Source organism: Gobio gobio (genome assembly GCF_949357685.1).
Source record: "Gobio gobio genome assembly, chromosome: 16".
NCBI classification, from domain to species: domain Eukaryota; kingdom Metazoa; phylum Chordata; class Actinopteri; order Cypriniformes; family Gobionidae; genus Gobio; species Gobio gobio.
This window is the reverse complement of record NC_137109.1, coordinates 37,004,957-37,019,526: the sequence shown is the minus strand read 5'-3', so window position 1 is coordinate 37,019,526 and position 14,570 is coordinate 37,004,957. Positions and strand designations below refer to the sequence as shown.

At 40.8% G+C, this 14,570-nt stretch overlaps 1 protein-coding gene across 1 annotated transcript; it reads left to right on the top strand.

Moving 5' to 3' along the window:
* The first annotated feature begins 6,150 nt into the window (after positions 1 to 6,150).
* LOC307139932 (uncharacterized protein) lies at positions 6,151 to 13,801 on the top strand. Its single transcript, XM_079839109.1, has 2 exons — positions 6,151 to 6,604; positions 12,096 to 13,801. The coding sequence occupies exon 2, from the start codon at positions 12,323 to 12,325 to the stop codon at positions 13,511 to 13,513; it is 1,191 nt and encodes a 396-aa protein (XP_079695235.1). The 5' UTR covers positions 6,151 to 6,604; positions 12,096 to 12,322; the 3' UTR covers positions 13,514 to 13,801.
* Positions 13,802 to 14,570: the final 769 nt, after the last annotated feature.

Genomic DNA, 14,570 nt, shown 5'->3' with positions numbered 1-14,570 from the left:
GTCATCCAGGAGGGCAAAGGTATCCAAGGTACGATCTTCAAAATGCAGATGCACTGGAACCACCTTAAGCATGACACGGCCACTGATGGAAGGCTTATCGCAGAAGAACCTATCCGAGGAGAAACTCGTAAGGCAACTCTTCTCCATAGTAGTGGAATCCTCTGTAGCGGAAGGACCGACATTCACATCGTGAAGGGAGCGAAGATGTAAGCCACGGCAAAGACTACAGGGTTTCTTCAGATCGCATCGGGCAGCATGGTGTGATCTGGCACAACGCCAACAGCGATCGTGACTACGGATCCAGGTCTTAACTTGATCAGTGGTAAGCTGTGTGAAGGAAGCACACTGACTCAGGTAATGCTCAGGCGATCCACAGAATGGACAATAGCGCTTCGTTCTAGCAGGCTTGGCTGGCTGTACTGAACCTTTACGAGGCATGGAAGACTCAACTGTTGAAGGGGACGAGGATGAGGATGGGACTGAGGATGTTCCAACTCCATGCAGAATAGCAACAGACCTCTTGCCAGCATGTGAGCTCTTAGACATTAACTCTGTATCATAGCTATGACACCAGGTCTCGTAACGAAGCCAGTTAGAGAGGTCGACTAGGTTAGGGGAAGACCCAGGTTGGCGAAACATATGGCGACGAAACTCTGCTCTCTGCTCCGGGGGAAGCTTGCTCAGGAGGCGTGCGACGTGGGAACCACAACTCAACTCCAACTCACCATCATGTCCTAAAGTTCTCAACAGGCCGACTAAGGATTGGACTTGGAGAGCAAATCTCTGGAAGGCTGGGATGTCACCTCGTCTAACGTCAGGACTATCAAGGACACTAGCTATCCTCCTCAAGGCTAACTGATGTGGCTGGCCGTACTTTTCACAAAGTGCTGACATAGTGTCCGTGAAAGGGGTAGGGGAATTCAAGTTAGCATCAGCTATCATCTTAGCTTCCTCGAGCTTAAGGTGATCTACTAAGATCTGGTACTTAAACAGCTCCGTGCCATCTGGGGGGAGCAGGTTCTCCAGAGCTATGCGAAGGCGAGCAAACTCACTAGGGTCTGGATGAGTAAACTTAGGGATCGTAGGAGGGGGACCACGATACACAAACTCAGAGGAACGGACTACAGGGCGCACCCTAGGCTCTGCCTGACGAGGGAAAGCTGGGAGACTAGGATAGGCAGGTGCTAACTGGTGGCGAACAGGCAAAGGCATGGCACTAGGTGTAAGCAACTCTCTAAGGTCCTGAGGAGTAGGAGGAGGAGGGAACTCACCAGCCTCCGGAACACCAGGCCAAGAAGGACGCGACCGAGTGGTAGGGAGCACAAAGGGATACTGCTGAGACTCTGGTACCACAGGCCGATAGGAAGTAGCTGCACCGGACAACTCAAGGTCACCTAACTGTCTCGCTAAGGCTGCGTCAGGCTCAGGCCAAGGCGGCGGAGGAAGATCAGGGAAAGGACCACTATCGACTATAGGAGTGGACACACAGGGCTTGACTGGAGGATTAGACAACCGCAACACTGAGGGCTGCAGTGGCGAAAGAGGTTGGCCTCTGGCTTGGCTAATGTCTGCTCGAAGGGACTGCGCTGCTATGACTAACTCTCGAACTTCTGCATGAACTGATCTCAACTCTCTCAGATCTGCTTGGAAGGCTGCACGCTCGTGGCGCAGGTGCTGTAGCTCGCTGAGGTGGGCCGAAGCCACTGAATCAGCCGTCGAAGGCGAGGAAGGGACTGGCTGAGGGCACACAGCAGGCTGAGTAAGCTGACGTCTGGATGACAGGATCCGCGAGCCATCAGGACGGACATGGTCACCACTAGGGGGTGTAACACATGGCTGAAGGGACCGGGACCAGGCTGGGACAGGCGTCTCCATGGTGCGGAAAACATCAGGCTCTGAGACAGGTCTGGACCAGGGAAACTGCACCTCATACTGCTCGAGGTAGGCTGGACAACGAGTAAGGCGCTTAGGACGGGCTCCGCCAACAATCTCCTCATCAGAGTCCATCATATCAGAAAGGAACACTCATCCGGCTCGAAGGACCATTTGTTATGTACTTTTAACTGACAGGATCTGGTTAGTTATTAGATGAGTGAACCCCTCTGGGTGCCGGTCAGAGCACAGTTGTATAAGGATGAGGAGACAGGTAAATAGTTTTTTAGGTGGTGTATTTATAAAGGATAAGCTGCAGAGGTATCTATTACAGGCAGTAGAGGCATTAGTCTGAAACAAAAAATACAATAAAGAATAATGAATAACTTTCTAGCTTGGCATATATATAATAAACCATGAAATATACAAATATACAATCCAAAGAAGGAAATGAAGGCATCACATGGTGCATTAAGCTGTACACGGTCATTTAACATGATACACACTCCATATATGGATATCGCGGCACATCCGAGTGTAATCGTTCGTCTGATATAAACAGCTCAAAATAACCAAAATCACATAACAAAGGTATTATATCAACAAAGGCAGTGATATACATCTCAATAAAGAAGAAATAATCACATATGGAACAGCATTATTCAGCTAATCTAACAGAAACATCGGCTGAGGGCATGTTTAGACATGTCAGAGTGACAAAGTTATAAATAACTCAGTACCGATCTCAATAAACACCAAAATAAGGCAAACAGGCTTACTTGTAGGTCAATGACTAACACCTTGGGAACTGCTGCAGCAAATACAATTTAACAGGAATAAATGTCCTTTCAGCGACGGCTAGCGGACCATTTAAGTTCAGCAGGCAACGGCAGATTATCGCACCAGACTCCTCAGCCCGAAAGTGAGATATGATGTCAAAATAAAAGCCCTCTCTTAAAGGAGCCTTTACAACAACGCCCCTTACCTTTGCCGGTAGACTGTGCTTTGGTAGTATTAGAAACAATGGCGTCAATAAAACCATACCAATATGAGCCCGAATCGGACCCAGACAATTTTAGTGAAGATGATCGAGCAGAACCTGTTCAGTCCTCAAGAGTAGAGACTGCGGATCTATAGTGATCGCTACTGAATGGCACCGTTACTTTTGTATTTTTAGAACGATTATAGCCAAATATCTGTCGCAAGAACTATTAACCCAAAACGAACACTAAACATTGGCTTTACTATAGTAGCCAAATCAAAAACAGAACCATGTTTAGCATGCCCGTAGATAAACAAGCATGTAGATAAATAATACATAAAAGCTCTAATCAAAGAATAATTTACACTAATGCCAAGTTCGCTGTTGAGATTTTAAAAAAGTTTGTAACGTTAGGTGTTTGTCGGATAACATTAAGTATGAATGAGCATTTAACAAACTGGTTTGCAGAGCCAAACAGCGTTGTCATTTGTTTACTTCCTTGCTACAACGTACAATTAACAATACGAACTATTACAGGAAAACACATCGACGAAAAATAAATCATACTTACAGGTTGTGGCCCATAAACAGCTTCTGTTTTTAAATCCATCTTTCAGGACAAGCAGTTGTGCGAATCCTGCATTGAACTCGCGAAAATTGTGGAAGCTTTCCTCCGTGAAATGTGCAGCACAGAGAGCGAGATTTGGGTAATAATTATGAGGGACCAATCCCTAACTCCCCTGTCCCTCGGAAGGCTGAACAAAGTGGACCTGCAATCCGGATAAAAATAACAGCGTTTCGTCGGCATTGCGACAACAACATTCCAGTCTACTAACTATACCACAACAACTCTTCCCCACAGCAATACAAAATGGCCTCTCCCCTCCTTATTTAATATTCTCGGAGGAGGGGTTTATGTAAATATTGGGACTGCTGATGTCAACAACCTTTGGAGGAATGTCTGTAATCCCTACTGCCGTTTGCTGTAGTCCTTAGAAATTGATTTCTTTAAAAGCAAATATCTCCCTTTGCTTTAAACTTTGAACATTGTAACTTTGCAGATGTTGTTTATGCTCAAACAGCAACATTACACACTAGCTAAAGTTAGAAAAGTGAAATCGTGTTTTACCACCCCTTTAAAACTAGACAAATCTGATATAATTTTAATTGTAGGCCTATATCTGTTAGTTAGCAGTTGAGATCGTTCTTGAACGCTGACCATCACAATAAAGAGTTAGAAGAGGCCAACAGTCTACCAATACTCCAATGACAGGTAGTTGACACATGCAAAGTTACTCAACAGAATGTTCAAAAGGGACCATCAAAATAAATTGTTAATTTGTCTTTTTGTGTACTAGGGGTTCAACTACTACTACTAAGTCGACGTTTATGTGATGAAAGTCAAGTCGGCGTTAACTAGTCGCTGATGACGTCATTAATGAACAAATAAGCCTGAACCTCGAGCTGAGGTTTTTTGGTTTTGGTTGTTGTTGTTTTTTGCACAGCTATGGTATATGACACAGCTCTGCCCAAAAGGTTATTGCTCCTACATAACATCTTTTGTTTATCAATTCTTTTGTCTTTGGGTCATTATATTTCTCACAGATTTCTGCTCGTTTTGAATCAGATACAGATAAAGTAGCACAGTAAAAATTACTACATTTATATGAATGCATTAGTGAGAGAGCAAATTAGTTCTACCAGGCAGCGTCTCGCTACTAATAGTGAAGCTGTGGGTTTTAGTTATCAAGAAATAAGCTTATTTGCTAGAACTTTTCAGTTTCTAAGCTATTTTACTGATAAATCAAAGAACAGTGTTGACAATACATGATATCCAGCACATGATGTACACTGAAAAAAATTATTTGTTGAATTTACTAAATATTTTTATCGTAAGTGGTCGCAATCAATTTATTTTATCTCAATTTAAACAAAAACCCATAAAACCAATATATTTTTTTTTTATTAAAATAAAAAAACTAAATTTAAATTATTTAAACGAGCACAAATTAATTATGCTTAACTTAATCGGGCCATAATAATTTTTTTCAGTGTAGGATGCTCCGGTGAGAATATGCTAGTTCTCGCGAAAACCAAGTTTTGTTTTGCTCTATCCTCTGCGCTTCCGCGTTAATCACCAGAAATGACACTACGTCTGCGTCCTACGCCATACGCTGGAACGTCAGTCTCTTGTGAACGCGCATACCACAATTAGCAAAACTTAGAGATTACAGTTTGTAAAGTTTTAAATATGGAGAAAATTTTTTTTTATACCAACCTATTGATTTACTTCAGAAGGCATTTATTAACCCCCTGGAGACGTGTGGACCACTTTTATGATGAATAAATGCACTTTCATGGACCATTCACTGCCATTATAAAGCTTGGAAGAGCCATGGGGAATTTTTTTTTAATATAACTCCGATTGTATTCGTCTGAGAAAAGAAAGTCATATACACGGCTTGAGAGTGAGTAAATCATGGGTTCATTTTCATTTTTGAAACTATCCCTTTAACCACTTAAAGCAGCACTAGGTAGGTTTTGCTCTCGGGGTCCCCCTACAGTTGGGAAACAGTATTGTCCTCTACTACTGTCGTAAACTGTCATTCTACATCAGGGGATGCATCGCACGTGCATTTATTGACATGACAACCATGATAGCCCTGAACACTGCAGGAGGAGTTCACCTGTCTATGGAGTTCACTTCACATGCAGGTGTTCTGCTTGCGTCGCGTGTGAAATGTCTTCATCCCAGGTAACGTTACAGTGGCATATGTTTCAGCATGTCATATGAATATAATTTCATGGGTTTTATTTTTTTTCAAACGCCAAATGATCGCGATGCTCACGTTTATAAGCCAGCGTCATTATAGTAGCCTAGTCTATTGGTTCCCGTTTTACAGAATCTATATGATACTTCAATTCAATGTTTGAGTGGTAGGTAATAACCATATATCGTGTTCGGGAAAATTGTTTTATTAATCTTAGTGAACTTGCAAATACACTTCCAGATACATACACACACACACACAAAAGACAAGATCCTAAACAAGATGGGAGAAAAGGTCGAAAGAATATCAAGGCATGGAAGAAACTGCAGAAGATGGCATCGTCTGTCTAGGGGCCATGATCATGCTATAATTTCAAGAGACTAAAGTGGACTTCAGTTCCTCTTTCGAGAGGTGATGGTCATGCTCAAGAGACTCGTGATGAACTTTAGTTCCTCTTTGGAAAAACCAGATGCCTTCATCACCTTTTGATTCTGTATAAATACTACGGAGAAATTACTACTCGGTGTGCATTCTTTTTGGTTTTTGATTGATGTACCATCATAGGTGAATACTATTTTTCTATGATTATTTTGCTCTAACTGCTCTGCTGTATTATCTTAACTTGAATTGCTCGGACGAGAACAAGTTAGTTTTTACATCTATTGCTTTTGAACTGCATACAAGGTAACCACCTGTATATTGATCCACTCATACAGAATTGTCTGTTTGAGAATGGCTAAGCTGAAGTATTATCTGTAACCTTTTGTTATTTTTGCTAATCAATTTTTTTTGTCATTGTATAACCAGTATTTTATCTTTTGTATAAATAAATTTTCTTTTTATAAAGACAAAGTATTGTTTTTTAGTTCTTTACTTCAGCTTATAAAGTCAGTTCTATAAAGAATAAGACAGAGCATTTTTTGTTACATCTTACAAAGCCCAAAGTCAACTAACCTTCGACGAGGAACTCAGCTGGACGGTGAGCATGCTCTTATTAAGAAGGTTATTGACTGTTTATTGATTCTATATTGTTTGATTTAGGGATTGGTTTCATATCACTAGATTGCTGGTATAATGAAAACGAGCTAGGTAGGTTTAGGCCTAATTCTGACCTGACAGTAAAAGACTGCTTACTTGCAATGGTTAACATTGTATTTTAAGGGTTAATCAGGAACGGGAACGATACCGGTTTCCCAACATGGGGGCTCGTCCGGGATGGTAGCAATTTAAATTGCCCAACCTAATTGAATCCGATTGAACAATACAAAAAAAAAAAGAATCAATAAAGCGTTTCGATTCAAATGCTCTAACAGAGTCTCATATGCACAGGGGGGAACTTACTAGGAAAGTAACTTCCTCATTTAACATTTAGAAATATATCTCAGGGACGCCTGAGGAGAATATTTCTATTGTTAAACCGGTAATAATCTGGAGGACAGCGCTGTGGGACCAGAGAGTACCCAATACTAGAACCTCAAGTGTTAAAGGATTTTTACCAAAAGTAACTTTCAGAGGAACAGATACACAGTTATGGATAAGATAGCTAATATCAATTTGCTCTCACAAGATGAATTATCTGAACGGCTAAAAGATGCAGGCCTTGAAGGAAATGAGGAAATATTAACCATTGGAGATACTTTGTACACCGCTAACGTAGGAAGCTTAAGGAAACTAGTTAAAAACGTTGGGGCGTCAAGTAGAAGTAAAAAAGTCACTGTAGATATTGGTTGCAGTGATACTACAGTTCCAATTGTTAAAGGGGTTACTATACGAGTAATTAAAAATGGTGTTCCCAATACAGAAGCATTGGTTCAGGCCGACTCCCCCACCCCTTCAGAATACACTGACAGGGAGGGAGCGGCAGGAAGTGACTATGGCCATTTCGACAAAGAGGTTAGAATGGCATCAATGGAGACAGGAACAATTCCTAAACACAATGCCTTCGTTACCGGATTCAGTCCCCTGATAACTGGGGAAGGATCATGGGAAATAGGAAAAAATGCGTTTAGGCCGTATCAGACATCGACTGAACGGAAAAATAAAGATAACTATAGTATAAGGGTAGAAGAAAAATCCGATAGAAGTTCAAGTTCAGAATATACTGAAGATGAGGAAATACCTCGTAGAAAGAAAATTAATTACAAAAAATCTAGAAGCCAATCTCGTGAGAGGCGAAGTAGCTCTCATCAAAGAGAACACGACACTTTGGGAGGAAGAACGTTCTTAACCTGCCCCGGTCTTGTTCTTAAAACAGGAGATTCGCATCTAGCAAATATAAAGGGACCAGGACAAAAAATACTAAAATTAGCGTGCGGTCCTACCGCGGATGAAATTTTAGATATGCCCGGTACCAGTTCAAAAGCTAAAATAGATATGTTAGCAGAACAATTAGATTGTATGCAGAAATCGTTGTGTTACATGCTGTTAGACGAAAAAAGAAACGACAGACAAGAACCGACTAACAACGAAATTTGGAAATTGAGAGAATACACCCACCAGGAGCTACCGCCCCATAAGGGCAGAGCTCCAAGAAAACAATTAAAACCTGATAAAGCTGGAAAGCTTATTAGGGAGAGTAGTGAAAAAGACTACAGAAGAGAAAGATATGAAAAGAAGGTGGAGGATGAAGATGAATCATCCGAGCCTCTGTCTGAATCTGATTACTCAACTTCCGACAGAGAGGGGGAGAGCAGCAAGAAAAGGTTACTTCCTCCTAAGGCACAAATAGATCTGTCCCTTATGGCCGCGATCTCTAGGCAAGAAAAGGGAAGACGAAATTCAGAGTCAGATGAGGAAGTTAGGCCTCCACCAAGACGTGGTCCAAAAAGACAGGCAAAGACAGATAGCATTACTTCAATTCAGCTATTACAGAATATGAGATTCCCCGGTTCACAAAATAATTTAATGATTAAAGCCAATATGGTAGCTGAATTGGGGGAAACGCTGAATGTCACAAAAGGCCTAATTGAACAAATGATTAAATACCACACTGGGTTATCCTTAAGATTGGAAACCTTAAAAGACCACAGTTCACAGGTAATTGGAATTGATAAGGAAGCTGAATTTAGAAAAGAGGTAGAGATTGTAAAAACAACAGGATTGTGGCCTTATCTCTCTGAAAAAGCTAGAGAAGGGTGGACTGAAACAAAAATGTTAGCCAGATTAAAAAAGATAGCAGCAGAACTGCCAGGCTGCAGAGAGATTGCAAGTTGGGGGGCAGAAACTGACTGGTCCGAATTATCTAAATTTGCAGCAAGATATGATCGAGAAACGATTAGAAGACAAAGAATGAAGGACAGTTCAGGACTGGAAAGGAATAGGCCCACAGAGAAAGCTAGGGGCAAGCAAAAATCTAGTTTTCAGAAAGAAAAAGTCGGGTCAAATGACAGACAGAAATCCAGACCTAGTGGAAAGCGGCCTAATGCATCAAACTATCAAAAATCTAAACCTCAGGTTAGACCCGCGCAGCTGAAAAATACGGGTGGAACAAATAATTATATTGAACCAGAAAAATGGGCTAAGATGTCTGATGAGCAGAAAAAGGCCCACATGGACAAAAAGAAAAATAAGAAGACAGAACCTAAAAAAGTCAAATCTAATAAGACGGAGAGAGAGAATAAGCAATAGGATGAAAAAACCCCGGGAAAAGCGGCCATAGCCTCGGATTTAGTAGAAGAAACAGTAGATAAAGACCTCTATATCACTTATAAAGGGGTTCGGTTCCTTTTGGATACAGGAGCAGAAGTTACGACAATAAAACAATTGCCTGCAGAGGCCATTAAACTAAAAGGGAAATATAGGGTATATGGTTTTAGTGATGAAATGAAGCCTGTGTTAAGAGATAGATATCTCTGGGAAGGAATACACTGCCTTGTAGATAGCTCCAATTTAATGTGTCTGAAAGATGCTGTTTTGATTAAGGAAATGAGGGAGAAAGTCCAAGATAAAGTTAAACAAGTTAACTGGCTTAAAACGGTCGACCTGGGGCAAGAAATAAATAGGGTTGTAAACGAGACTCTATTACCAAAAAACGAGTTGAGAACATTACTCGAGAAATATAAAAATAACTGCGCAAAGAGTAAAAATGATTGTGGAAAATTATCGGATAAATATGAATATACTATAATGGGGGGAATCCCTGCGCCACAAAGACAATACCCTCTGAACAAAGCAGCTTATGAAGAAATAAGGCAAACCATAGGGGAACTAATTAGTAAGAAGGTAATTAGCATACAGGAAAATTGTCCGACCAATAGCCCCCTCCAGGCCGTGAAAAAGGGGGACGGGACGTTCCGTCTTGTAAACAATTTTAAAGCATTAAATAAAGTAACAGTACCTGATACTAGATATCTTATTAATGCAAAAGATGCAACAAATAATCTGAAAAACGGGAAGATACTGTCAAAAATCGACCTGGCTAATGGGTTCTGGTCAGTTCCTCTAGCAAAAGAAAGCCGACCTCGTACGGCCTTCACTTTTGAAGGAAAACAGCTAGTCTATAATCGATTACCACAAGGGTTCTGCAACTCTCCAAATGTGTTTCAGGCAATAATATTAGAAATCCTGGAGGGTTTACCAATCACCGTGTACATTGACGATGTGTTAATTGCCACCGAAACAGTGGAAGAGCACATGACAGTCTTGTCAGAGACTATAAGAAGATTGGTGGACGCTGGGTTTCTATTGAACCTGAGAAAACTAGAATTAGGAAAATCAAGAGTCAACTTCCTAGGGTTCGAGATTTCAGGAACTGAAAGAGGAATTGCACAATCAACCCAAGAGAAGCTGACAGAGTTAAAAGATTCAGAGATAAAAAGCTTAAAACAGTTGCAGAGTCTATTGGGTAGATTGAATTTTATACGAGATTTAATTCCAGGATATAGTGCTAAAGCTAAAATATTATATAAAGCAACTGCTGGCGACAGTTTTAACTGGGATGAAAACTTGGAAAAAATTAAACGGGAACTCATAGAAATGGCTTTAAACTCAGGGAGGATTATCAGAAGAGATCATGACAAAAACCTGGTGGTTAAAGTTACAAACACTCCTGAGGAAATGGAAGTTATTTTATATAACGAAGGTAATATGAAATCACCAGTAATGTTCATCTCCCACGAAAAACCGGCGAACCAGAAAAAGCATGAAAATATGTCATCAGTGGATATCCTGGCCACAATAGCAAGAAATCTGCTCACTATTAAATCATTAGCTGCAGATAAAATAATAATTGTAATGGCTAAAGGCGAAGGTATTGATTTATTGGTAAGAGAAGCCAAAAATCTGGTCAATGAACAAAAGATGATACACGTCTTTACCTGGGCAAGATGGAAAAAATTGCTCTTTGATAATCAGATAGAGTTTCGTAATGAAAAAACTCCAAAAAAGGAAAAACGGACCATAATAAATCCAAAACAACTGTGTTATTTTACTGATGGGAGTTCAGAAAAAGGACAAGTTTGGTGGGGATTTTTGGTCAAATTGAACGGTAAAACTATCCACAGAGAAAAAGGTAGGTTAGAAGACCATAAAAGCGCGCAGGAAGCTGAGGTTACCGCTGTGGACAGGGCCATATCACATATGAAAAATAACAATCACAAAGATTGTATATTAGTGACTGATAGTGAGTACGTGTATTTAGGGATTGTTCAGAACCTAGAAACATGGCAGAACAATGATTTCCATAATGCAAAAGGAAAACCTTTAGCACAGAAAGAATTATGGATAAATATTCAAACTAACTATAAAATTGTCAACCCGAGGGTGTTGCATCAGTCCTCTCACACGGTTCAAAAAACGGAAGCTGCAAGAGGGAACAAGGAAATAGATGAATATATTCGTGTGCGCGCAGTCACTAAAGCGAGTGAAGGGACTCTGTTGCAAGAGCTCCATGACAAGCTGAAACATCCCTCAACAACCTATCTTGCGAAATATTGTCACCAGATGGGACTGAATGTTCAGAACCTAAAGACAAACTATCACAAGATTAAACTTAAATGTCCTGACTGTAGGAAAGTTATGACAAGTGTTTATCATGATTTTGGAAAAATCAAAACTGATAAAGAAAACATAGAAATAAGTATGGACTACGCTGGTCCGTTGCGTCCTAAAACAAAGAGAAATAATGTTTATTTCTTAGTGATAGTGGACAATTGCACCAATTTCGCACAAATATATCCATGTCAGCAGGCTACAAGCTCAGTGGTTGTGGATAGTTTAAAGGACTGGATAAAGTACAGAGGTCCTCCAGAACGCGTTCGTGGTGATAATGCACATAATTTAACAGGCCTAGAAGTGGAACACTTTTGTAAAGAACAGGGCATCACACTAATTAAAGCAGTTAAATATCAGCCAAGTTCGAATGGAATAGCTGAGAATTGTGTAAAGAGATGTAAAAATTGGTTTATTAAAAATCAAAATCTGGGAGAATGGGACATGCTAATTCCAGAATGCATCCATTTTCTGAATTATAGGGTTTCAAAGCCAAATCAAATTACGGAACCTACTGACACAAGCAAAAATCCGTTTCAGGTAGGACAATCTGTTTATATATTGTCTAAACAAAAACAGGGACGTTTTCGGAGTAAAACGGGCACTGAAGATAAAGTAGTTGAATTAACTTCAAATACTACTGTTAGACTTGAAGCAAACGGAATTTGGTCAATCAGAAATCTTGTGGGGAGCAAAAATTAGACCTAAAATGAACAAACACAAAGTGACCTTTCAGCAGGACGTTAAGTGTCCAGCAGAGGGCGCTGTGGTGGTGTTTAAAGATTTTAGTGATTCATTGTTGGTTAAGGTTTGGCATGAGGAATGTCGTAACGGAACTTCCTCTGTTAGACGGAAGCCAACTGACTGTGTGATCTGTGGCAGACATGATGTTTGCAAGCTCCTCTGGGCAGGCCCTCGGGAATTGAGGGAAAGCCCTACCTGGCTGAAGACGCAGGTGGAAAGTGTGCCGAAATGGTTCTGTAGTGACAGGAACATTGGGCCGTGTGCAATTGGAGACATTACAATCTGTGGAGCGTGTAGGAAGAGAACGCAGAATTGGATCGTTTGGCAGTACGAAATAACCACAGGAAGTTGTGGTTGTAAAAACTGTGTGGATTGTAAATTAAGATACAATCTTAGGGGCCAAGAATGTAAGTGTACATTGGTCGAGGAAGGCCAGCTCAGACGTTGTGGGAGATGTGAGTTGCTCCTGAAGAAACGCTGGATGATGGTGACCAGCCAGAAAGGGGTGTGGCAAACCAGGAAGAGTGGTGCCAGCCTGGGGTGTTTCCAGAATGATAAGATCATGACGGATTGGGAAGTGAACCCCTTGGCCTTAATCTCTGACAGAGAAAAGGCATTTTTATGGGATAGGCTGTACATTTGTGGAGAGCAGATCCCATTAGATTCGGACCCCTTTAGGAAAGGGGAAGTGTTGGACGAAACTTTGTCCAGAGACACTGACTTAAATCTGTGGAAACTTGTGGTTAAAGAGTCGTTAACAGATTCTGATGTTCTGGTGTCCTATAAGAAAGAAAGTGAGTACCAGGAAAAGGCATTATATGAGCTAATTACGGAGGTAATAGAGGGAATGTCTTTTGAAGAAGATTTCCCTATTTATGTGCCAAGAGAATATAGTCACTATGTCTGGGAAACGGACCTAACGATCCAGGCACGTAGACAGAAAACGTTTACAGGGTCTGAAAAGGTGAAAGCCCGTTTAGGGACAGAAAAACAAAGGGTAGTGTGGCAAGTGAAAGTTTCACTGACGACCACGTCAGACTATATGGGGATTGGAAGATCCATAGAGGGGGTCAAGGTGGAAAGGTTAATAATTACTAAAACCAGCCCGGTGAATAAGGTAACTAATTGGTTCAGGAAGCGGCTAGGGAGAGTTTAGGTTGTTGTGTCTATATGTTTCTCTTCTTGTGTTTTGCAGTGTCATGATGAGGAGGAATGGAGCGAAGCTGAGGAGAAAGCAGAAGAGATTACAGATGGAACGAAGGACCTTGAGTCGTTTTATATTATCAGCGTTAGTATCGCTGATATTAGCCTTGGTGATAATTTGCCTAGGCCTATCGGTAGAAAATGGAAATAGTATAATGGGCATGGCGTCATGTACTGAAATAGAAAAAGTCGTTGGTAAAATTTGCTATAGACAAAACGTAACTCTAAATGGTGAGATATATGGGCCAAAAATGATAAGAGATATGTTCAGAGGATTTATTGCGGACATAGATAAATCCTTTTGGAACTGCAATGGTACGAAACGTATTAGTGCCACAAAAGGGCCTATTCTTTATGGGAATAAGGTAATAAAAAACAGAACCAGGTTACAATGGAATAGTCTGAAAGCCCATAATCGAACTCATGTAAGACTGAAGGGTCTAGCGTACAACCTCACCGATGTGACCAATCTGACGTCTAGCTTACATGTTTATAAAATATGGAATAGTCCTATTTTAGCCATATCAAAGACGGAAACATGGGATTGTTTGACAAAACGGGTCATTGATATAGTTCGGGAAACATGGATGGGCAAAAGTGGCATTGAAAAAGCCGTCACTATGGACATAGCGGATAGCCGCCCGAATAATAAAAAACGAGGTACCAGATCTGCTGATAAAGTTAGGATAACTAAAAACACATGGAATAACGCAGACCTTGACGACCCAGTACAAAAAAATTATTGGCCGATAGGTTTGAAGCCACATGTACTAATTTTGGGCGTGTTTAAAAATAAACCCAAACCAGCCTATGAAGAGTTGGAGTGGGTAACTTGTGAGAATATGGTTATGCCACTTAAGATGTGTGAAAATCGTAAAGATTGCCCATATTTGACAAAAAATACGTTTCTGAGTGGTAAACCGGAAAACCAGGTTTGGTATAATTTGGATATACATTGTAAATCTGAATACGGTAAAACGAGGGCCTGGATTTGTTATTTAGATAGCAGC

Coding starts and splice junctions, on each gene's coding strand:
- LOC307139932 (XM_079839109.1), top strand. CDS start 12,323: ATGAACAAACACAAAGTGACCTTTCAGCAGGACGTTAAGTGTCCAGCA.